Source organism: Schistocerca americana, chromosome 4 (assembly GCF_021461395.2).
Source record: "Schistocerca americana isolate TAMUIC-IGC-003095 chromosome 4, iqSchAmer2.1, whole genome shotgun sequence".
NCBI classification, from domain to species: Eukaryota; Metazoa; Arthropoda; class Insecta; order Orthoptera; family Acrididae; genus Schistocerca; species Schistocerca americana.
The window spans coordinates 563,612,215-563,638,719 of NC_060122.1; the positions used below are offsets into that span (position 1 = coordinate 563,612,215).

Sequence of the window (26,505 nt, forward strand, 5' to 3'; positions counted from 1 at the left end):
TAGTGCACAGGGAGGTGGCATCAATAGTGAAGAGCAGGGCACCGTGTGGTGTATATACATATTTCTGATGAATATGTTCTCTTTCTGTGATGTTTCCAATGGGCGGTCTTTGTTTCTTGTATGTGAGATATGGATTTATCCATTAATTTGGAACGCCTCAAATTCTCTTTTCTTCAGTATATTTAGTAGAGTAACATGACCAATAACATCAAACTGTATGGGATAATGTTCCTGTATTGTTTATTTTCTTAAAGTTGGGATTTAGTAGTGAACCATGAATGCTAAAACCTATTTAGCTTACCTTTATTCTTGACTATGAGTGTGAATTGATGGTTTCATCTTAAGATCGATAAATCTTTGATGGAAGATAAATTTTTAGCACAATATCCATTTTCATAAATAAATATGACTCTTCTCAGATATATGTGCCACATATTCTTTGAGTGTAATACAATTATCTTCCCATCACAAACAATTTATTCTGTGAGTGCACCACAAATGAAATAGTAACTGTTAATCTGTATGTGAATCTCAACTTGGTGATTTCAAATAATACAGGGTGTTTATAAATGAATATCAGGGTTTTAACGCTTTGTAATATTAATTACATTAAACTTGCAGTTATAAATGATATGTCAGATGACAGAGCAACTCAAACAGTTTTTTCAAGAACCTTATAAGTGTTCAATGTGAGCACCATTTGTCACACGGCATACATTAAGCCTATAGCCAAGTGCTGGATAGGCCGCAAGGGACCCAATGACAGGGCTTGCCTTGCATGGCCTCCACGTTCACCCGACCTAATGCCATGCGATTTTTTCTTTTGGGGCTTCATTGAGGATCATGTGTATGTGCCCCCGCTACCAGCAGACCTGCCTGAATCAAGAAACCCGATTGAAGCAGCTGTTCCTACAATCACTGAAGACACACTTATCAACGTTTGGGAAGAACTCCGCTATAGGCTTGATGTGTGCTGTGTGACAAATGGTGCTCACATTGAACATTTATAAGGTTCTTGATAAAACTGTTTGACTTGCTCTTCCATTTGACATATCATTTATAACTGTGAGTTTAATGTAATAAATATTATAAAGCATTAAAGCCCTGATATTCATTTGTAAAAACCCTGTATTATAATACAAGCCTCTTTTTTCTCATGATTGATCCCAGCATTGTATGGCTGGGGACATTTTTTCCAGTACTGATGTGCTACTCAAACCTGGGAGTTACATGGCGTATGTACAGGCTCTTCCTTTTATGAAGTTATCGCGATCACCTGTTCACCTTGAAGACTTACATCATCCTTTGATGTGACTCACCACATGAAAAATAAATAATAAAATCACACAGTAGTTATGTTTTTCTGTAAAATAAGTTGTTATATTATTTTATCGTTCGGTGGTATCATTTGTTAGCTAGGTAAGGTGAATGTGAGGTTATACATCTCTCTTTCCGGGCTATCTGAAACACCACATATTCCCCTTCTTAGATCCGTTTATCATACGTCAGTCCCACGTCCAGTGCTGTGAACAAGTAATTACTTTCACAAGTGCAGTCAGTACCATTATAAAAATCTCTTATCTATTGCTACCTTATACATTTTCATTTTAAGACTATTGTAATAAGATTTTTGGCACCTCCTTAGTCCAGTTATTTTGCTATGTTTTGTAATGCAGGTGTACAGTGGCTGTGGTATTTAATTTGAAACTGTGTGCCGGACCGAGACTTGAACTCGGGACTGAGTTCGAGTCTCGGTCCGGCACACTGTTTTAATCTGCCAGGAAGTTTCATATCAGTGCGCACTTCACTGCAGAGTGAAAATCTCATTCTGGATATTTCATTTGTCATTAAGGATAGTGCTTCTGTATATACACTCAACACGTTCTTAATGTAAGTTATACCTACAGTCCCACAGTAAGGAATGTCGTGGGAGAATGACAGTGGCTCTGGTGTCCTTGTCACATTCATAGCTCATGCATCTGCTGCCTCTCCCTCCTGTGTGTTTAATGTGCACATGTACTGCCTCCCACTGAGTCACCAGATATCCATCACTAACCCCTCCTCCTTCCTGTCACTTTGTTCCCCCACACATCTCTCCTGGCACAAGCCCTTCACTCCAGCTCGCCAAACTGATCTCAACAAGGTAAGGGGTAGAGGGGAGGGAGAATGTGTGTGTGGCCCATGCATCTATGATCTAGCCCCTGAAGTATTTCATCCAAAAGCTAGCAAAGTTTTAACTATCTCTCTCTCTCTCTCTCTTTTTTTTTCTGTCAGCAACTCCAGGCATCTGCTATTGTTGAGTGGTTTCCTTTACATCTACATTCAACACCTAGTCATATACTTCTTTTATTTTGTCTGTACACTATGTTTACCATCATTTTATCTCCATAACATTTTCATCTCCAAGCAACTGCAGCTTGGCTTTAGTGGTGTTCTTTTCAGAACCCAATTATCAGACACAATTATTTTAAAATAGGCCACTTTTTTGATAACATGATGGTTACTGGCTGCTGTAACCTTCTATAATAATATAACTACTTTGTCTCAGTAGTCATATAGATGGAGCTACATTTTGAATACATAGTATTCTAAGAATTCCTTACAGATTGTGTACTGTGATTCTTTTATCTCATTATTTTAAGCATAGAAACTCTAACACTTTCTTTAATATTCAATAGTTTCTTCCTTCATTATGCTCTGCAACAACTTGAGTACATTTCTCCTTTAATATAACATTGGAGTAAGTCTCAACATATGTAGTATTCTACCTTTGGCTGGAACTTATGTGTTGACTTTAATTCAGCTTTGTCAGCACTACTGATATCTAGCTTTTCATTTCATGTAGCACCTTGACTTTTGAAAAATTCTACTTCTACCAAAAAGAAAACAAATTAACTCCAACTTCACTGGATACACAATGCCACCGAACAAAAAAAAAAAAAAAAAAAAAACACCTAGTATATTTTCTAAACACAGCTTACCAAACCTTGTTGATCAGAACTCCACATTGTGATGTTGAGTGACTTTCATCATTGCAACTTGTTGAGGCCATGTGGACATAGACAGTTGTGCAACTGCTGTTGGTACCACTATATGCTGTGTAGTTGCTGGGTGCCAGTTGAAAACAGTCGTCGTCATTAATGCTAGTTGGCCACCAATCATCTGACTCATGGACTTAATATTTTTTTACAATGTATATTTTTTGGTAACTATAACTGCTGTTTCTGGGCAATATATTCCCTTCTAATAGCCAATTTTTAGTGTGTGTATTTAGCTGAGCACCTCTTCTAGATGATCTGTTGGTTACTCAGTTGTCAATAACAAACACACTAGTTTTTGAAATAGCTTTGCTCAAAATTCACAATTCTTCAAAATTAAATTCATTTATGAGCATTTTTATCATTATTTCATCAATTTAATTCTCCTCCAACAGAAATCTTCCTGAATCCTGCCACCAGGACACCAGAATGTAATATTCACCTCATATCGCTTAGTCCCTTGAAGTGTACTGTTCACCTTGTCTTGTGTACTTCTTCCAGTCTCTGCTGGAAGATAAATCTTTAGCACAGTAGCAGTTTTCATAAATAAATATAGCTCTTCTCAGTTATATGTGTCATATATTTTTCAAGTGTAACACAATTATCTTCCCTCAACAAAGAGTTGAGTCTACATGGCCAAATAGAGAGAACAAATCGTGTGACCCAACAATTTTGACAGCTGTAACACATTAGTCAGGTGCCACCCAAAAGTTATTCCTGTAAAAATGTTTTTTATCACAATGCTCCAGATTTAAAAAAAAATCTGTGATTCAAGATCTGTTTCAGACAATGCGTAATTGTTAAAACACTAGAAAATAAGGAAATTTTATTTGCACATTACAGTCGCACTACATAATAGTTTCCTAGATTGATGACTTTGATCCATTGTAGCGTTTGTTTACGTCACCAATAACTTACTTGCATATGTGTCTTTGAATGGCATCTCTTGCAATGGTTTTTAATCCTTGGGAAGCGAATAAAGTTGGTCAGTAAATGTAGGTATTGGTATTTTCAATAAAGTTAATTTTATTTTGTATTGGGGGGAGGGGGGGAGGGTGGGGAGGGTGGGGGAGAAACGATCAGCCTACAAGACTGCAAACATTGAGATATATTTTATCCTCAATGTACAATGTGCACTATTATTTAATTGGATAGAAAAAAATATCTACTCACCAAGCGGCGGCAGAACACACACATAAGAATTTTGTGATTGGGAAGCTTTTGGAGCCAGTGGCTCTGTCTTCAGGCAGGAGGGCTGAAGGGGAAGGAAGACGGGTGAAGTAAAAGGACTGGAGAGGTCTAGGAAAAGAGGTAGATTTCTGGAAGGTCATCCAGGACCATGGGTCAGGGGAGACTTACCGTACTTGATGAGAAGGAAAGACTGATTGTTGGGGACTGCATTGGAAGAGATTTGAAAACCTGAGAGCTTAAAGGTGGAAGACAGGGTAATATGCAAGACTACAAGTTGCCAGTATACACCCTCTGTGCATGCCCATTCGTCCTAACTGATAATTTGGTGGTAGTCATGCTGATCTAGAAGGCTGAACAGTGTTAACATAATCACTGGTATATGACGTGTTGTTTCGCAGGTGGCTCTCCCTTTGATAGTATATGTTTTGCCAGTTACAGGGCTATTATAGGTGGTGGTAGGAGGGTGCATAGGGCAAGTCTTGCAGCAGCAGTGGTCACAAGGGTAGGAGCCATAGGGTAGGCAGATGGGTGCACAAGAAGGATAGGGTATGACAAGAATATTGCAGAGATTGGGAGGTCGACAGAAGCTATTCTAGGTGTGGTGGGCAAAATTGCAGAGCATGCTCTACAACATGACATTCGTGACCTCGACGCCTGTTTCACCAAATGTGTCATCTGGATTATTCCCCCAGACACCAGTTTCTCAGAACTTTCCAGGTGGGAACTAGCACTGCATGTCCTTGGTTCTCACCACCCACATGGCATTAATTTAAGTTAATTTCTTCCATCTCAGCTTTTCTTCTCTGTAACTACTCTTTAATTTCTTCCATCTCAGCTTTTCTTCTCTGTAACTACTCTTTGCTTCACTCCATTTTAGTTTTCTACATCTTTCATTGCCTTCTAGTCTGTTTTTCATTGCCCCCTCCCACCTCTGTTACGTACAATGCACTTAGCTTCTCACTCTTATTAACTCGTGGAGATGTTTTAGTAGTAATCTCTGTCTTGCATATTACTCTGTCTTCCTCCTTTAAGCTCTCAGGTTTCCAAATCTCATCCATTGCAATCCCCAACACTAGGTCTTTCCTTCTCTACTGTAAGTCTCCCCTAAACCACAGTTCTGGGTGAATTTCCCGAAATCTACCCCTTTTCCTAGACCTCTCCAGTCCTTTTCCTTCACCTTTATTCCTTTCCCTTCAACCCTTTTGCCTGAAGAAGGAACACTAGCTCCGAGAGCTTACCAATCACAATAGTCTTTCGTGTGTGTGTTCTGCATCTACTTGGTGAGTAGATATTTTATCTATCCAATTAAATAATTTTATCAATGTACACTATGTTTTATGTTTATCTTCAGAAGTAGGGTAAGCAGAGAAATCCTCTCTGCCAAGTACACCGAATGAAGCCATTTTCCTGCATGCACAATTTGCCACCCAATACATGATGAAAAGCAAATTGCTTTATGCTTACAAAGGCACTTTTCCATTCAGTTAATATCATGTGTATGATGGGGTTTCCTGGAGGTGATAATTGATTAAGGACAAAGTAATGATTTGCAAAAACAAAATATTGTAAGTAGAGAAAAGGAGGATTGGCAGGGGATGGGGGGGTGGGGGTTGGGGAGTGCAAAGAGAGGGGGAGAGAGAGTGAGAGAGAGAGAGAGAGAGAGAGAGGGCTGTAGCAACTGTTCTCTAAAAAAGGTTAATATATTTAGTGAGGAGAAAACAAAAGAGAAGTTAATTAAAAACATGCAATGTGCTCTGAGGATCAAATGTGCATCCTCAAAGTTTGTAGGCACATACTGTGATGACTTTCTCACATCAAAACAAATTTCATTCAAAATAATGATACATGTTATTTTAATTCACTTGCCAACGAATAATAAATATTTCAGAAGGGGCCATGGGAACACATGCTCATAGGCATTGAAAGTGATGTAAATTCAGGCTTTTGTATATGTGGCCGCTGCCCCTGTTAGCAAATGATTTTCTCCTCAAGTATGGCTGCAGTGGATACACATTTGTAATTCTCTGATTTCTTGTAAAACTATTAGGTTGCCAGCTTGTTATGTACAAAAGAAATTGCTATATTTTGGTGCGTCTCACAATTCCACCATGACTTCTGTCTTTGATTCTTTTGAAAGTGGAAATGTAGTAACCGAAGAGGACATTATTGTGACTTACCATTATTTAAAGCTAAAAAAAAAAAAAAAACCAGAAAGAGCAAAGGAAGTACTGTGTGCACCTGTACACTGCTATAAATATCAAACATACTTGGGCTTGGGTGGTTCCTTGTGAGCTCTCACAAAACACACAAATTTCCCAGATTCTACAGAAAGAGGCTAGATGGTTCCCACATTTTGGAGCAGCTAGTATCAGCTTCTCTGACAAAGTAGGACACAAATTGTGGCTTACTGTTTCTCCTTCCATGAAACTACTCATTTCAGTAAGGTAATTTAGGGAAAGTGTGTCAGTTTGTAAAGTAGTATACAGTTCAGCTTGAAGAGTATTTAGCAGAAATGTTGCTGGTTTCGAAGGGAGATCAGTCACCATTGACGGTATAGCAATCGGTGACGAACTCTGTGTTTGAAGAAATGGAAGCAGCCCATAATGACTAGGAAAATTCCAGCATGTTCTTCTTCTCTTTATTCAGCTGCTCATTCAGAAGTAATAGGAATGTAGCTTTTAGATCTTTCACCCATGTCACAAAAGTCTCAAATTAAGGCGCACAGACTGAAGAAACAACCAGACAGCATCATCACCTGATGACTCCCGCTGTCTTTTCATTTCAGTAAGTTTTTCATTTCCAGCCTCAGTTTGTATCAGCAGTGTATGAAAAAAATAAATTGAGGCTGCTCTTCACTCCATGTAGCAGGCTACTGCAGGCAGCAACAGCTTTGCATGTGGCCAGCTTTGTCGTGGACAACCTCCAAAATATCTCATGTATTTTTTTCAAGAACAAAAAGAGGTATGTGTCTCCTTGCAATGTTGAAAACAATTTTGATATGTTAGCTATATTTTGTATGCTGGAATGTGTGACCTAAAATGCACTGTTCGTTACTGAAAACTTTTCAAAATATGTCTGGTGGTTTACCTATAGGTGATGCATAAAAATAACTTAGAATTTTATGAGAGACTGTAGAGCAGAGAACACATGCAAATCTAAAAACTGTTGTTTTTATTTTCTATGCGAGAAGTAAAAGCTTTACTGAGAAACTAAGTGGAGAGAACATGTGTAGCCTTGATTCAGTTAGATAAAACAATTTTTCTTGAGACACATCTTTATTTCTTATGACACAGTTGTATGCAGCAACCAGCACTTCCTGCTGCACTGGGTGGTGTGTTAAAGATACATGTTGGCATTGTATCATTGCCATCCTAAATCAGTTAAGTCACTTTAACTGCTTTTCTAAATGTTCTGTCAATGCGGGTAACTTATGTGTCATAAGGCGAGTTGCACTGTGTATCGTATCGCATACCACCTTAGTTAGAAATGCGCCTAATGTAACCAACACTGATATACCCACACACTCATTTTCTGAACCTAAACCACACTCACAAAATCAATGTTAAGGGAGGTACCAGTGAAATTTCAACCCAGTCATAAAAAAATGCAAAAGACTGAAAATTTGTGTAATAACATATCTTGGCAAGCTGAATTCAGTGGCTAAATCCTATTTGCTAAACAAAATTTTTTCATCACTTCTGAATTTTAGATTTTTGAAAAAATAAATATTTTTTTTCAAATCCATATGTGGAGTTGTTGGTTATCGCAGAATGTATTCACCAAAATGTTTTTAGCCAAAGGTTTTTAAAATTGACGGATGAATAGCACTTTTCCATGTAGGCTATTTTGATTTTTTTTCTGAAGAAATTATAAGTACAGTGATCTTTTTAACACTTATATACATACAAAAAGTGTAGATAAATTACAAAAATTCTGTGTTCTAAGACTATATGACAAGAATTTAGTGTAAAATAGAAGTACTGTGACATTGTATTATGTTTATCCCAGTAAGTAGGAAAAATAAATAAAAGATGACTAGATATGTATGAAAATTTTATTCTTTATTTTCAGTTTATATATTACATCACATGCACACTGTATAGGTGTGAATAATACCCAGAAACGTCAAAATGACACCTGCCACATCTTAGATCATCATGTTTAAGTCTAGCTCTTTCTCTTTGATGTTTGGCAAAGTCAGTTTTCGACAAACTTCTTTGTATTTTGTAGAATTTTGCACTTCAGCTTGCTCAATATTATTTTGACCTTTTGTCCTGTTGTTTGTGCTGTGCAATATGCATATTTGAGTCCTAATTTTGTCATTATTTCTGAAATAACTCTGTGAGAGCCAAGATTCCATTCACAAACACTCTTAGAAGCCACTGCTTTTACTCTCTTTGCACCTATTCCATATAATGCTATGTAAACCCTCATGAGCAGTTTGTTTTAAACATTGATCAGATCTTGTTAGCAGTGATTCATCGGTCAAGTGAGTATAAAGAGGCAATATCTTACTTAAACAAATTTGATTTTTTTGTGTTTTTCTATTATAATCATAAGATCCAGGCTCAGTTTCTTTTGCCAGTGCTGACTGATAAAAACACCATGACGATTTGCCTTTCAGGCATTGAAAATGTTGAAGAAATTTTTTTTCCCTCTCTCTCTCAGTAGAACCACTATGATATATTGACCCAAAAGTATAGTATTAATTTACTTAAGATTTTCTTGTACTGTACGAAAAAGTATTAAAACAGGAGTTACTTGTTTCAATTTTTGTCACACTTTTTAGGAGAAGTATCTTATGAAATGTTAAAATTTATATGAGCAATGGTGACAATAATGGTAAAAATGAAATTGATAACTGGCTTTTAACCTCATTTGAAATTCTTTTATGAAATGTGTAACCACTTATCATTTCTCAGTCATGAATGTCAGCAATGTGTTTAGTGTATATTTTTATTGTATAGGACATTTGATACAATTGTTTATCAACACTAGTTCCTTGTATTTATCATCTATCATCAAAATATTTGAGGACACTAAAAATATTTGTTAAGGTAGTGAATATTATTTGAATTTACCCGTGTTATGGCAGTTACAAATTTCAGTAAATAAAATTCAGTTCTGCTACAATTAAACACTGTGCTTTCTTTCTGTTTGCTTCAGTTCTGGAGCCCATATCCTTTGCCAGATTCTGTAGGAAGTCTTGTTGAAGGCTGTCAGGCAGGAGGCAAACAACGAAAAGTTTTTACTCATGAGGAGTATATCAATTTGGTTCTGAGGACTGGGCAGGTGAGTACAATAGTCTGTCATTGTGTCTGGGAAATTTTCTTATAAAAATGATATGCACAGCTACACATTTTAAATCTTGCACTTCAATCTTCTTCTAATAGTTAAGCACAACATGAGTGGAAGCTCCAGATACATCATATTGGGAAGGAATGGAAGGCCACTGCATTGTCTAGAGTGTAATACCTCATTCGTGGCACATTAGTGTGTCCCACATTGAATGACCTCAGGGCAAGCTGGTGTCTGGACTGTTGGCCTGACTGCAGGAAGAGTGCAGCCTTTCTTTGCTGTGGCACTAGAAAGGGGATAGTGGTGAGCCAATTGCTCCAGCGCCTTTTACCTCCAGGAAAAAGCCTTGTTATTCATTTGTTAGCAGGGTGGGTGGACCTAGGGCCATTGTGGAGGGACTGGAACTAGAAAAAAATCACCTGTCCAGGACTCAACCTGGAATGTCCAGGGCTGCAGTCTAGTGTTCTAATGGCTAAACCAATGGCCATTGTCGATTGGATGTTAAACCCTAATCTTCCTTGCTGCTTCTCTGTGAAGCAGCGCATTACGGAGAACCATCACTATGGTTACAGAACTCCATAGCCATTTACTGCACAAATTTTGATCCTGATCACTCATAAATGAGTCATAATGATACGCACAAGATTCGTGGTGCAGGTATTGTGCTGATTCATGACAGTGTTCAGTCACACATGACTCAGCACAGAGCATATTTCTGTTGGTGTTGTGCTGGGAGATATTTGGTAACCGATGCTACAGTCCTGACTTATTTATCTCATTTTTCTTTTTGCTTCCATCTAAAGAAATGTCTTCGTTAACATTTTTCCACTGACAAAAAGTTGCCAAGGGCTCTCGTTGACCACTGTCTCCAATCAAAGGCAGTCAATTTTTATGAAACTGAAATACATAATTTGATCTCATGGTATGACAACTCTGAATTACAGTTTTGAATATGTTGAAAAGTAACTAACTGATCAATTGCTGTTTGTGCTCCAGTAAATGTTTATTTGCAACTATGTTTGCTTTCTGTATGTGGTGTTTGCTAAACTTACTTTATGGGTGACTGTTGCACATAATTTTTATCTGACTTAACAACAGCTGTGTAATATCACACACGTCACACAGAAATGAAATGGAAACAAAACTACAGTTAGAATGCAACTCTGTTATAAATGCCATTTCCAAATATGGTATGACTTAGCTGTTACTTATACGCATATGAAATCTTCGCTGACCTCTGGAGATTTGGCACTGCTGAGAGTGGATATCAGATGAATTATCATGGAGAATGTTCTTGAGTTAATCAAAGAGCCCCAAGTACTCAGATATTAGAGCCCACACAGAGGCATACCGACAATCCTTCTTTCCACGAACAATACGAGACTAGAATAGAAAGGAGAACCGATAGAGGTACTCAAGGTACCCCCCGCCACATACCGTCAAATGGCTTGCGGAGTATGGATGTAGATGTAGATGTAGATCTCTGGAAATACTGCATTCTCTCCAGAACTGACTAGCTTACGAATTACCCATCCTCATAACTGTGAATGGTACATTAGTGGCAATTGCTGTACTCTGAAGGGGAGATTTTAACCAGTTTCACTTCTGGGGCAGGGAGGTGGGTGGGAATGTGTCCAATTAAATATGGTAGACAAAATTTCTTGATTAACTATTCAAAAACTACTCTCTGGAAACCCCTTGAAAAGATAATACAATGACCGGCAAAATTCATAGGGCTACATAATCAAAAAAGTCTATGTAATCAGTAAATTGGGCAAGCAGGCAACCCTGTTGTTTTTCATGCAAGTGAGAGTATCATTTAGTTCAAGTAAAGAATATGTAAAGATAGTACGGCTTAATTTCAACTGGTAGCGGATATGCGGAGTTGCGATAGGCACAACAAAAAGATTCACACAATTATAGCTTTCGGCCATCGAGGCCTTTGTCAGCAATTGACACACACACACACACACACACACACACACACACACACACACACCACACAAATACTCACGCAAATGCAACTTGGGCACACATCTGCAGCCTCAGATAACTGAAACCACTAAAACCGCAATTATCTGAGACTGCAGACGTGTGCGCAAGTTGCATTTGCATGTGTGCGCACGCACGCACGCACGCGTGTGCGTGCGTGCGTGTGTGCGTGCGTGTGTGCGTGTGCATGTGCGCGTGTGCGTGTGTTGCTGGCAAGGGCCTTAATGGCCGAAATCTATAATAGTGTGAATCTTTTTGTTATGCCCATCACGACTCAGCATCTCCGCTATATGGTGAGTAGCAACTTTCCTTCCTAATATTGTTACATTCCATCCTGGCTTTTCCATTGTTTGATTTAATATCAACTGGGTATGTTGTAGTGTACATTCCCCATTATAGACCGAGAATTAGGAAGATTCTTAAAAAAAATTACCTATTATTAATGTGATGTTTAAAAATTGCACCTAGGCTGATATTAATGAGGACTTGCTTTGTTAAAAAAAAACTGCAGATAGGCTGATAGGAATCAAAACTATCTTGACTATCACAAAGCCAATGAATGAAGGCTTCAAGTCTACTGTAACAAAATTTGACTCCCAGGATTTTCTCAAAACTTAAGAATATTTGGTCATTTATTAAGGCTCAAGTGTGTGTACAATTTTTGGTCACACTGGACCATATATTATCTAGAGCAAACTGAGAGCTGAAGTAACTGCTTAGCCTTATGTGGCCAGTGTCAGTTTGAATAGAATCCTTATGGGCATTAGACGACTTCGCTATCTAAAATTATATGACAGCTACAATACAGAAGCTGAAGTTTTGATCAACTTACAATTGTTTACGAAACTACGGGGGGTGGGGGGTGGATGTCTACTATTCAAGAGTGTGTCACTTGAAGAGACTATAAACATCTTCATGGAATGAATACCACCAGATATTTGCATCAGTTTTTATCTTTTCTTGTAGAGTTGACTCCGGTTTTTCTTGTCTAGTGGTCCGATTCGTGAAGCTGGAATTCTCACATATTAGCATATTAGGTTCTCATGGTTGAATTGATCTAAATAATTTTGAAGATTGTCATTGGAGAATTTTTGTTTTTACATTAATTTATTTTGTCACATTTTAGTATATCGCACAGTCTTCTGAAATTTTCACATTAACAAAGCAAAAATTACATTGTTTGCCCAAAATACAAAAATACGTTCGATCACATCCGAGGTGTGCTTACTACTCTTCACTCTGCGATAAAAACAGTATTACAAGGGGTTTACAGTTTTTCTTGACAAATGGATTTATATTAATTTTGATTATTATTTCATAAATGAATCCAGAAATAAACATAATAAACAGTACTAGATTGCCTTATTAATAATATAAATTTTAAGTGTGCCAAATAATTCATATATTCATTTAGAACTAGTATTTATCAATTATAATATTCAAAATAATAATCCCCATTCAAAAATTTTAGCTTGAAAATAACATATTGTGTATAAAATTATATGAAATTTTCGGAAGAAAAGCTGGCTTGTCAAAATACAAAAAATATTACTGGTTTTGACAACTGCTGTTGAGAAAAAGTAATGCTGGTGGAGGATGTCATGTTACAATATCCCCCTCACATAATATAGAACAATGTGTTTACAATAATTTGTGACCTCCTGTAAGGTTTGCCAAATGGAATACAAAATGATGCCAAAAGATAGAATACAGACGTATAAGAGTATCTGATACATAACATATTACAGAAAACATAAGGAAAATAATCTAATGTACAAGTCATAATCTGTATGTATATGAGGACAGGGCATACAGATTTTCAGATCTGTGGAACATTCTGTCACAAGACAGATGATACAAAGTCAAAACTACAATTTACAACACTGAACTATAGAAATAAGTGCAGAGACAATGTAAATTATTAGAACTACAAATTGCAAGTTGAAATTATAAAGTCACTCCTTCAAGATCATCAAAAAAGAGAAAATAAAAATTCATAGTCTAAGTGTACGACAAGTGAGCTGACTGGAAAAACTCATGACAATGGGTACATACCAGAAGAACATACTCAGTCACAAGTGGGAGCATTGCACAAAATCAATCAGCCACATGTGAGTAAGAATATGTTGACTCATGAAAGGAGAAAACAATGAAAAAATATTAGGGCCTATGCTTATGATGTGGAGACTTACCCATGAATCCAAACCACACTGGGTACACACCAGCAGAAATGTTTCGACACAACAAAATGAATAAAGTTCATAATCATTTATCAGTAATTTCAATAATATGTAAAGAATAATTATAGGAAACATCTAGCATCAACCAATAGTTGCGCGCGCGCGCGCGCGCGCGCGCCCACACACACGCACACACACGCACACACACACACACTGAGAGAGAGAGAGAGAGAGAGAGAGAGAGAGAGAGAGAGAGAGAGAGAGAGAGAGCAAAACAGAGTTAAACATGAGTTTGCATAGCATGAGGACCAAAATCGCTGTGTGAAATCAGAAATTACATCTTGTTCTACAGTTCCATAATTTATGATCACAAAGGCAAATGTCTCCCACACTATTTGCCAATTGTTCATACAAACTAACTTATGTACATAGAAACCTGGAAGATTCATTTACAATTGATAAAAAAAAAATACATTCTGAGTGTTGAGTTAAGAAAATTCATTGAAATGTATGACTGCTAACCTAACGGTGCCTAATTTTATCAGATTCTGATCCTTATTTACCACATGGTTCATAGAACACACTCCTGAACTTTTTAACTTTTCACATTTCTGTGTTAAACATAACAAATCATCAGTCGTAGAACATTAACCTTCCACAGCATTATACCCAAGTCAAATAAGATTTGAAGTTACATAATATATTGGGAACTTAAACCCCCACTTGGAAAAAACATTCATTTATGTGGACTAACACTACCCATAGCAGTGACCACCTTTCTAAACAAATGGTTCCATGAATTCTTCATATAGGATAATTTCTTAGCTAACAATTTACAGATTTCACTCACAAAATTGATACAGCTGACAGACACTTGAGTACATTATACAGCATCTATGATCTCTTGAAAGTCGACTGGACCAACAATGATGCAGCCATACAGGAGTGTGGGAGTGGATCCACACACATCTTTCAGTTTTCTCACTAGATTTCTCATCACATACTCCAACGAATAAGTAACTCCCCATCTAGCTTTCTCACCGAATCCTGAAACATTCTTTTGTGTACTAAGTATGCTGTTCAATACCTCCCTCACACCCAACGGCATATGTTTTGCCTATCTATATTGAAAAAATAAGTATACATGGTTCACTTCAGAATGGATTAAAATGTCTTCACATATGAAACTTTAAAGTGCTATTCTTAATATTTACAGTACAAGTGAATAAAATGAGTCTTCACTCAATTTACCACTACACTCAAAAGAGTTCATGACAATTAAATTTGAAAATTCCTGCCAGATGAAGACTGCGTGCCAGACCTTTGCCTTTCACGGGCAAGTGCTCTACCATCTGAGCTACCCATGCATGACTCGTGCCCCGTCCTCACAGCTTCACATCTGTCAGCACCTCGTCTCCTACTTTCCAAACTTCACAGAAGCTCTCCTGTGAACTTTGCAGAACTAGCGCTCCTGGTAGAGCACTTGCCCACAAAAGGCATAGGGTCCGAGTTTGGGTCTCGGTTTGGCACACAGTTTTAATCTGCTGGGAAGTTTCATATTACTGCACACACTTCTGCAGAGTGGAAATCTCATTCTGGACAATTAAGTTTACTTATTCTCTGCAGAGTACACAGGAATAATAATAATATTAAACACTAATGGCGTTCTAAGATAAAGAAATTTATTACTGGATATTTAATGGCATTGTCCCATTTGAAAATTGTAAAAGGATCTACCCATTTAGTCACATGGCATATATGTATCAAATTCTAAAGCACAAATCTATTACAAAACAGAATCATGTCGCTGTATGAACTTGCAAACGTAGTGTTTATTTTCTTCCAGACTAGGGATCACTATGCATTCATATTCAAAGGTCTTCGTCTTCTATAGTAAAAGTTAACAGTACGTGAGATTTTACTGATTTGCTTTGCTTACCTGTAGCTCCTCTTATCTTCACACCTACAATGTGCATTTCCACTATACTTACTATACTTGATCGTGTCCCTAAATTGTTCAGATGTACAAGTCTGGCTACCTGTATCAATCAATCAGTTACCTTCCCACTGATAATTTTAATGTAAGGACACCCAAAATCTGAATCGTCCTCTCTGTTAACAGACACTTCATTTAAAAGATCACTTTCAACTTCATAAAATGCTGTATCTACACTGTCTTCAAGAGGTTTTATCAACTTTACAGATGGCATAACACTACTGTGATTACTCATGTTGTCAGGTAAAGATTGAACACAATGAATAGATTCCATGACACAACTAACAGCACATGTCACAGAAGTAACACAAAACACATTACTGTTAAAATCATATTTCCTGCTTAGATCCTCTTTCACTTCATTCTGCTAATTGGGATACAAATTGTGACTAACTACAGCTAACTTACCACAGGATGCACGTTTATCTATGTTGTTATCAATCTGGTCCCAAAAAAACTTTAAAAAGTTTTCACCTTCGTTCTCCAGGCTCACAGATATCTCACCTTTACTGTTTCGATCATTACCCTGCATGACATTAATGAAAAACTGTTTTAACTGGACTGGTATTCCATGACCCTCACTTACTTCACATATGTCACTTATCTTACCTGTAATGTCAACATCATTCACAAATAACTCTGAAACTTCATCATTCTTAAACTCCACAGAAAACCAATATTCATCATCATCATATTCCTCCAAAATGATTTCAACAGTGGTGTCACTGACAATACAAGTCTCATCTCCATCAAAGTCACTTATTTTACCCACATTCATTTACGTTAAGCCACCAGTCTCAGACTTACTAGTCTCACTTACTTCAAAGCCCTCATTCACATCTACATCAAAAATACCACCTAGTTCAGATCCAATACAGTCATCACCTGATTTACATACATCAATAACACTGTTTTCTGTGCAAGAGAAGAAATCATTAGTACATGGCTACATCAAAATTCTCACCACTCTCACATTCTGTTTGTGATTAGCACTTACATTGCCATAATTATACACAGTATCCCAAAACGTTTGATCAAAACATTAATGAGAAATCTGATATTCCTTCTGTTCAGTTTCAGATACATGTGACATCATTAACACTGTTGTTATTGTCTAATTGTAAGTGTAACTTGGGCCTTTGCTTGTTATGTTTCCTTGCCCAAAAATGTGGACCTTCATTGAGGCAAACTGCCATTTCCCGAGTATTTACTTCTATGATCATTTCTTCTATTAAAGTGCCCATGGTTATCCCCATTTATTCTGCCCTACTGGTGTTCTGTATTTCTCTCTCTACTGACACTTTGATTCTTACAGAAGTTACCATTATCTCTGTTTCTGTGGTTACTCCTGTGTGATTTCTGTCATTCCGATTACCGTATTTACTTGAATCTAAGCCACACTGGAATCTAAGCTGCACCTGAAAAATGAGGCTTGAAATCAAGGGAAAAAAATTTTCCTGAATCTAAGCCGCTCCTGAAATTTGAGACTCGAAATTCAAGGTGAGAGAAAAGTTTTAGACCGCCCCTCCAAATCGAAACAAAGTTGGTCCATTGTAACGTGAAACACAATTGAGGTCGAATTCATGAAGATACAGCTACAGTAGTTTGGTTTGAGTCGTAAGCTTGACAGTTAAGCTTTAGCAAGTAGCCATTGCTGTGTCAGGCGCTCCGTCCATATTTATACGGGTACCCTTCCTTTTTCGCGTGCTTCATCTGGTTTGAATCGATTGCTTATTTTGCTTTGATCTGATAAGTGCTGTTCTCTTTGTTATAGGGGTTTACGTCACTCTAAGCTGAAAATGCATTACTGTACTGCGTCATGCATTGTTTGTCGCATTCTGATAATGAGTGTTCACATGGCTTGCTTTTGTGCGTGCTACTGCGGCTTACAATAAAAAAAAGACAGGAATTGTCTTATAAGCAAAACAATGGCAAGAGAGTGGTATTTGTTGTTACTTACACTGCTGCTTTCTTTGATAATGATCAACAAGAACCAAATAATAGACTGCGTGTGATAGAAGATGTTCTGAGCAAGAGTTTAGCAAAAAATTTTCTCTGTTTGATAATCTTTGCAGATGCCTCTTTAGTACATTACATTCTGCACAGAAATTAGTCATCTTATATTTAAAAATCTAGTCAGTTGCTGTGCTTCATTTCTGACTGTATCACTATTTAGCATAAGAATAATATGAATATAAACATGACATGATATGTATATTCTTCCGCGTTTGCTGTTGTCTCACTCTAGTTTCGTAGTTTATTAGACAGACAGGATTTAAATGAGATAGCAGCAAAAACGAAAGAATACATGGCATAATGTTTACATTCTTCTACCTTTTCTTTTAATTTATTTACTGACACAGAGGTGTTGGTGCCAGTATTTATCTTTGTGCTTGCAAAGCATACCTGTGTTGCGCTACATGTATTTGATGGCAGAAGTTAGTTGTGGCAACACCTACCAACATTTTTCAGAACTTCCACTTACTTTGCACTCGATTCTAAGCCACAGGCGGTTTTTTGGATTACAAAAACTGGAAAAAAAGTGCGGCTTAGATTCGAGTAAATACAGTATTACAGTACATACTTCTTTCTGCTGCCCTATGCAGCCTGTCAACATATCATAAAAATTGTTCAGGATAATCATCAGGTCCGTGTACTAAATGCAACTGCAATCTTTCTGGTAATCTCCTTTTAAGTGCATCAATCAAGATCATTTCATCAAATGGTTTGTCAAGATATGCTAATTTTTTAAGTTAGTTCTTACAAAACTCCTTCAGAGTGTTACCCCTGTTCTTATAATTAGTACCATTCAAAAATTCACTTTTGATTCTTCCCCATTCGGCTTCCTACCAAAATTTATTTAAAAATTTTTTTTCAAACTCTGATATTTTTCCCATTGACTGAAATTTAAATTTACTCATGACAGAGTTTCGCCTTCAAGAAATCTTTTAACAGATTTAATTTTTTGATTGTCATTCATGCCTGACACATAACTATATATGCAGTTGTGCAGAAAATCCACTGGCTGTAAATTATGTGGGAAAACTTTTGCATGTTGGATCACGCAGTACCATTGTTTGCACACAGATATTTGTGAATGCATATTTCCTGAACTGCTGAAATTTTTTGAACTAAAACTGTTACATTAGTTTGCATATTGTTTTCTGTTTTTAAATTTTTTTGGTTTAAAATGGCGATATTGTGATGAGATTTATCTGCTACGGCCTTCTGTTCAACTATTACGTTGTGGCTCAAACATGCCCTGACTGGGTCCTGCAGCATTCATTTGCACCTCACTTTTGCTTTTGTCCCTATTCATTTTGTTACAAGTTTACATGCCAACTAGCTCTGCAGATGACGAAGAAATTGATTAAATGTATGATGAGATAAAAGAAATTATTCAGATAGTGAAGGGAGACGAAAATTTAATAGTCATGGGTGACTGGAATTCAATAGTAGGAAAAGGGAGAGAAGGAAATGTAGTAGGTGAATATTGATTGGGGGGAAGAAATGAAAAAGGAAGCTACCTGGTAGAATTTTGCACAGTGCAAAACTTAATCATAGCTAACACTTGGTTCAAGAATCATGAAAGAAGGTTTTATACATGGAAGAAGCCTGGAGATACTAGAAGGTATCATATAGATTATACAATGGTAAGACAGAGATTTAGGAACCAGGTTTTAGATTGTAAGACATTTCCAGAGGCAGATGTGGACTCTGATCACAATCTATTGGTTATGAACTGTAGATTAAAACTGAAGAAACTGCAAAAAGGTGGGAATTTAAGGAGATGGGACCTGGATAAACTGACTAAACCAGAGGTTGTACAGAGTTTCAAGGAGAGTATAAGGGAACAATTGACAGGAATGGGGGAAAGAAATACAGTAGATGATGAATGGGTAGCTCTGAGGGATGAAGTAGTGAAAGCAGCAGAGGATCAAGTAGGTAAAAAGATGAGGGCTATTAGAAATCCTTGGGGAACGGAAGAAATATTGAGTTTAATTGATGAAAGGAGAAAATATAAAAATGCAGTAAATGAAGCAGGCAAAAAGGAATACAAAGGTCTCAAAAATGAGATCGACAGGAGGTGCAAAATGGCTAAGCAGGGATGGCTAGAGGACAAATGTAGGGATGTAGAGGCTTATCTCACTAGGGGTGAGATAGATACTGCCTACAGAAAAATTCAAGAGACCTTTGGAGAAAAGTGAACCGCTTGCATGAATATCAAGAGCACAGATGGAAACCCAGTTCTAAGCAAAGAAGGCAAAGCAGAAAGGTGGTAGGAGTATATAGAGGGTCTATACAAGGGCGATGTACTTGAGGACAATATTATGGAAATGGAAGAGAATGTAGATGAAGATGAAATGGGAGATATGATACTGCGTGAAGAGTTTGACAGAGCACTGAATGTCCCAAGTTGAAACAAGGCCCTGGGAGTAGACAACATTCCATTAGAACTACTGACAGCCTTGGGAGAGCCAGTCCTGACAAAACTCTACCATCTGGTGAGCAAGATGTATGAAACAGGCAAAATACCCTCAGACTTCAAGAAGAATATAATAATTCCAATCCCAAAGAAAGCAGGAGTTGACAGATGTGAAAATTACCAAACTATCAGTTTAATAAGTCACGGCTGCAAAATAATAACCCGAATTCTTTACAGACGAATGGAAAAACTGGTAGAAACCGACCTCAGGGAAGATCAGTTTGGATTCCGTAGAAATATTGGATCACGTGAGGCAGTACTGACCCTATGGCTTATCTTAGAAGATAGATTAAGGAAAGGTGAACCTACCTTTCTAGCATTTGTGGACTTAGAGAGAGCTTTTGACAATGTTGACTGGAATACTCTTTCAAATTCTGAAGGTGGCAGTGGTAAAATACAGGGAGCAAAAGACTATTTACAATTTGTGCAGAAACCAGATTATGAGCTGAGGGGCATGAAAGAGAAGCAGTGATTGGGAAGGGAGTGAGACAGGGTTGTATTCTCTCCGTGATGTTATTCAATCTGTATATTGAGAAAGCAGTAAGAAAAATCTGGAGTAGGTATTAAATCCATGGAGAAGAAATAAAAACTTTGAGGTTTGTCGATGACATTGTAATTATGTCAGAGACAGCAAAGGACCTGGAAGAGCAGCTGAACGGAATGGACAGTGTCTTGAAAGGAGGATATAAGATAAACATCAACAAAAGCAAAACTAGGGTAATGGAATGTAGTCGAATTAAGTCGGGTGATGCTGAGGGAATTAGATTAGGGAATGAGACTCTTAAAGTAGTAAATGAGTTTTGCTAATTGGGGAGCAAAATAACTGATGATGGTCGAAGTAGAGAGGATATAAAATGTAGACTTTCAATGGCAAGGAAAGCATTTCTGAAGAAGAGAAATTTGTTAACATCGAGTATAGATTTAAACGTCAGGAAGTTGTTTCTGAAAGTATTTGTATGGAGTGTAGCCATGTATGGAAGTGAAACATGCACGATAAATAGTTTTGACAAGAAGAGAATAGAAGCTTTCAAAATGTGGTGCTACAGAAGAATGCTGAAGATTAGATGGGTAGATCACATAACTAATGAGGAGATATTGGATAGTATTGGGGAGAAGAGGAGTTTGTGGCACAACTTGACTAGAAGAAGGGATTGGTTGGTAGGACATGTTCTGAGGCATCAAGGGATCACCAATTTAGTATTGGAGGGCAGCGTGGAGGGTAAAAATCGTAGAGGGAGACCAAGAGATGAATACACCAAGCAGATTCAGAAGGATGTAAGTTGCAGTAGGTACTGGGAGATGAAGAAGCTTGTATTGGATAGAGTAGCCTGGAGAGCTGCATCAAACCAGTCTCAGGACTGAAGACCACGACAGCAACAAGAACAACAACAACAACAACAACATGAGTCCTCAAACAAATTAAGTTCACAAATAGTTTTTACTTATCTTTCCCTTTTGATGTCCTTGGATGTAGTTGTAAAGTCCTCGTCACTTTCTTTTGAACTGGTCCGTCATTGCCTGCAGGGGTGGCCGACCGGTTCTAGGCGCTACAGTCTGGAACCACATGTCCGCTACGGTCACAGGTTCAAATCCTGCCTCGGGCATGGATGTGTGTGATGTCCTTAGATTAGTTAGGTTTAAGTAGTTCTAAGTTCTAGGGGACTGATGACCTCAGAAGTTAAGTCCCATAGTGCTCAGAGCCATTTGGTCCGTCATTATTGGTAGTACATTGTCACTGTTGTCATGATTTGCTTTGTTGGGCAGCCTTCAGATTTTTGCTCCATGTGATCAAAAATTTGTTTGTGCATATGTTTCAAAAATTAACAAGATAAAGCACTTCCTGCAACAGTCAAAACTTCATTATTACTCAGTTAGTCCCCGATGAGCCTCCACTTGTAATTTCCCCCCTCCTTCCTAACGCAATAAGTAAAGTCTTTTCTGAAAATTCAGAGGAGTAAGATTAGAATAAACTTTTTAATTTATTTATCTTTTCTTGTAGAATTGGATCCATTTCTTCTTGTCTAGGCATCTGATTCTTGAAGCTGAAATTCTCACATTTTAGGCCCTCATGGTTGAATTCATCTAAATAATTTTGAAGATTGTTGTTGCAGAATTTTTGTTTTTACATTAATTTATTTTGTTGCATTTTAGTATAGCTCACAATCTTTTGAAATTTTCGTGTTAACAAAGCCAAATTTATATTGTTCACTCAAAATACAAAAATACATCCAATCACATCTGAGGCATGCTTCACTCTGCTGTAATAACAATATTCCAAACGGTTTACAGTATTTCTTGACAACTGAATTTATAGTAGTTTCAAATATTATTTCATAAATGAATTTAGAAATAAACATAATAAACAGTACTAGATTGTGCAATTATTAATAGAAATTTTAAGTGTGCCAAATAATTCATAATTTCAAATGTTTCTAAAGAAAATAATTCTAACTGTGCGTTCAGAACTAGTATCTATCAATTATAACATCCAAAATAATAATTTCTGGTCATAAATTTTGGCTTGAAATATAATGTATTGTGTATAAAATTATATGAAATTTTTCAGAAAAAAAAAAACAGCTGAGATAGTATTGACCTGTCCAAAATTTGAAAAATATTACTGGTATCAACTACTACTATTAGGGAAAAGTAAAGCTAGAGGAGGGTGTCCCAATACAAACTGTGTGTAGTTAGGTCAGATATTGCATGAACATGTAGATGGAATGACGGTGGTTCCTCCATTCTCTATTTTCACCTGTAACAACAGATGAGCTTGTGAAAGGAAAAACTGATATGTTCATGGAGGCCTTGTAACAATCAGCATTAAATTCCACACTGCTGCTATCATTTTTTTTTATTAAATATGTGGGTGACCCATTCATCATTTGGGCCTATCAGGAAGTGGCAAGTTTCTTTGGTACCCCAACAGTTGACATAAAAATGTACACCTGCTGGAGACAGAAAATAATGGCAGAGTTCTTTTTCTGAATGTCTAAGTGTTTAGAACCACAAGAGGCAACCTAGTACATTAAGTCTTCTGGAAATCAAAACAATCATTCGGGTAATTGACGTTGATAACCTCAGTTGTGGGCAAAATGAGCTCCTGCCACATTTCCTGCCAAAATTTATGAGATGCATTGACGACAAAGTATGTAAGAAAAGCAAAATGCTGTATCTCAGAAATAATAATCTGATATTTCATAGTGGCACCAAGATTGCAATCTTTTGGGGTTCACAAGTAATTCCGTAGACGTTTCCACACTGCAGACATGTATAATGTAAGATATGAGTGTGATGACATTTATTTTGAGGGAATGGTGACCAGTAAGCACATGTGTATTGACGCATGAACACTACACACTCCTGCAGAAACACAGGAAATCAGCATTAGCCAAACTTCACTCAGACCTTGATTGGCACAGAAAACCAAGGCTCGTATGGTTGCTAGGAACTCATGGGTGTAACAGCAGCAAAATAAATTGGGCTAGTGGTAAAGTGTGTTTACCAGACAGGTGTTCCACAATTCCTGAGTGTATTGAAATGAACAAGTGTTCAGAAGTAAAATGTCATGTGACAACACTGTGTTCATACAGGCCAACTCTGCCTCTGGGTGCAAGGTGGCAATTCAGAGTTTCCTGCCATCATTTGTCAGACAAATACAAGAAAATTGGGTCAAAATCAGCTTTTGTATTGTAGTTCTGTTTATTCTTATAAAATGCTGTGAACTTATGCCTAAAATAAAGTGGAAGCTTTCTTTGTTAAAAAAACCAGAGGATGTGAAAGCTGTTTAATTGCAGTGCGATTGCAAAGATGAATGATACAATATCAGCTAGACCAGTATTGAAAAGTAACTAAAATTGCTTAAATTCAACTACACCTTATAGTGTGATGATGCCCATGTATTTGCTTGTATGTTTACAGTCATTTTAACAGCAATTTACAGTAGATTAATTAACAAGAGGACATGTTGCACTTATTTTTAAAAGAAGGCTGGAAGAAGAAGAAGAAGAAGAAGAAGAAGAAGAAGAAGTAGGAAAATTTCCCACAGAAAGCTGATGTGTTTTATTTGTTTTTGTAGAATAATTTTAAGATATTACTGAGTTGAAAACTAGTGACTTATCTGCAACCCATGTTGTTTCTGAAAATGCCAGTCATGTGAAACCCAAAAGATTTGCTACTCAAATTATTGTTAGGAGATGGATATAGTTAATCAGATACCTGGCAGTCATGTGGGAACACAGGATGTTTGATCCCTCAAGCACAGTACGTTTGGTCCCTCAAGCCTTCCAGTTCTGTATTGCATGGACATCTGCTTCAGAAAATGCTTAGAAAAGCAGAGAAACTGACTCTTGTGATGGGACTGAAGATGGTTTGACAAGCAGATCATGTCTCATGTCCTGGAGAAGGGGTCATACACAATCACAGTAGTGATATTTCATCTGCAAGGGAAGTTTGGTTGAGCTGTCCCTATTCACTTGGTATTAATGAATGAGTGATAGTTGCAGTCTTGGAGTCATAGATGATGCAGTAATCTATGTGAAATTATTAGCCATTAAACATTTTTCTCTTATCCATTTGGATCAGGATAAGATTTGAGTAAGCCGGCACCTAACTGTTAATAAGCCCCACTGAGTCAGTAATATCATGCAGATGTTGGAAGTAGCAGTTTTTGGGAATATGGAATGCATCTTTCTAAATTTGTGGAGAGAAGGTTTTGCATCATAAGCAAGCTATGTGTTATCTTTAGGGTTTTCTTAGAAATTATTTGTTCAACCTATACTGGAATAATTCTTCAGTGGGTGGAATCAATATCAGGTTCGATGTAAGGAACCTCATGTGACACCAACAAAAACAGGCTACATTGCATTAGACTTGTTTGACTTGTAGGAGAATATAAGAGAATTTCTGCAAACACCTTGTAAGTTCCAATGTGATCTTCAGTGCAAAATGAACTAATATTATTACCACTGTATCTGTTTCTTTCATAGAGACTGAAGTAGTAATAGTCATAATTGCACCTCCAACAGCGGCGTATAAGCTATCATTCTGCCACATAGCAAAAAACAGTAGTATGTGATGAAATGAAAGATGTACTCTGCCACACAGACTTGACAGTGTTTTCAGAGTATGGACAGTGAGATGCTATGCGGTAGTGGAGCCGGTGCAGTAAGGTAATAGGGACAGTTATTGACTTTACACATTTGAATGGTTTTGATAAAACTACCTTTGTTTTATGTATGGGAGTCAGTCAGAATCTGTCAGGTTCTGTCATATTTTTCATTCTGTGGACTTGGTATGTTGGCACAAATGTTCTGTTTAAAACTCGAATGTCGAATTGACACTTTTTAAATTCATTAATGCATTTGTGGAAATCAGAAATTTGTGTTATTTTTGTGCACTGAGTATTATTTTGATACCATAGGCTACTAAGTAGGAATCAGTGGTGTAATACATAATTATGGGGAGCATTGTGCTTTACTCTTGTTTTATTCACACATTTGAATTTTAAATCATCATGTAGAGTAAGATACATTATTTAATACTAGTAGTAGTAGTTGTTGTTGTTCAGTATTTATCCAAGAACTTGTATTCATTTACATGCAGTTTATGACTCACGACTACAGTCACCAGTCAACAAAAGAAGATCCACGGATGATGGCATTCTTTGACTCACTTGTGCAACGTGAAATTGAAGGATGGATCTCTGATGACATTCACAGTTCTGATGTCTCTACTACTGCCTATGCAGTTGCATCCTCTCAATCTGATTCTGAATCTGCATTTACAGGTATGAAATAAGTTTCTTATGAAATTATATTCACCACTGTATATATTTTGTGTTTGTTGCCAAGAAAAAGGCTTATGTAACCAGTCAAGAAAGGAAAAAAAGTTTGAAATGAAATTATGCGTCATGTTACTGAGAAATACTTACCTCAGAAGCGGAGAGGGGGACATTTGTTTCACTTGGAATCTGAGAGAACAGGAGTACCACATTTTGCTGAGCTTTTGTAGGGTGGCTTTGGAGCAAGGGAAGAAAGTCATTTGGTTGGATAAATCTTGTTTCACTCAGTTTCCAACTTCTGGCCCTGTTCACATTCCAAGATTTAAACATGCAGGGATTCAGTGATGGTTTGGGCAGCGATAACATGGTATTTCATAGGGCCCATGGTTACTCTGCAAAGCTGCATTACCATCAAGAACTATGTGGCCATTTTGGCTAGTTATATCCATTTCATTGTACAATGTTTATTCCCCCATGATGATGCTGTGCCCATGATAACAGGGACCCTGGTCACAGCTCGCATCATCCAGGACTGGTTTTGA

The 26,505-nt window shown here is 37.2% G+C and overlaps 1 protein-coding gene across 1 annotated transcript in view; it reads left to right on the plus strand.

Moving 5' to 3' along the window:
- LOC124612398 (DDB1- and CUL4-associated factor 5) overlaps nt 1-26,505 on the plus strand; it is a 131,711-nt gene that overhangs the window by 81,859 nt on the left and 23,347 nt on the right. Inside the window, exons 7-8 of the mRNA XM_047140579.1 lie at nt 9,396-9,521; nt 25,786-25,969. Of these exons, the coding sequence (XP_046996535.1) occupies nt 9,396-9,521; nt 25,786-25,969 (310 nt within the window). The remainder of the gene's footprint in view (nt 1-9,395; nt 9,522-25,785; nt 25,970-26,505) is intronic.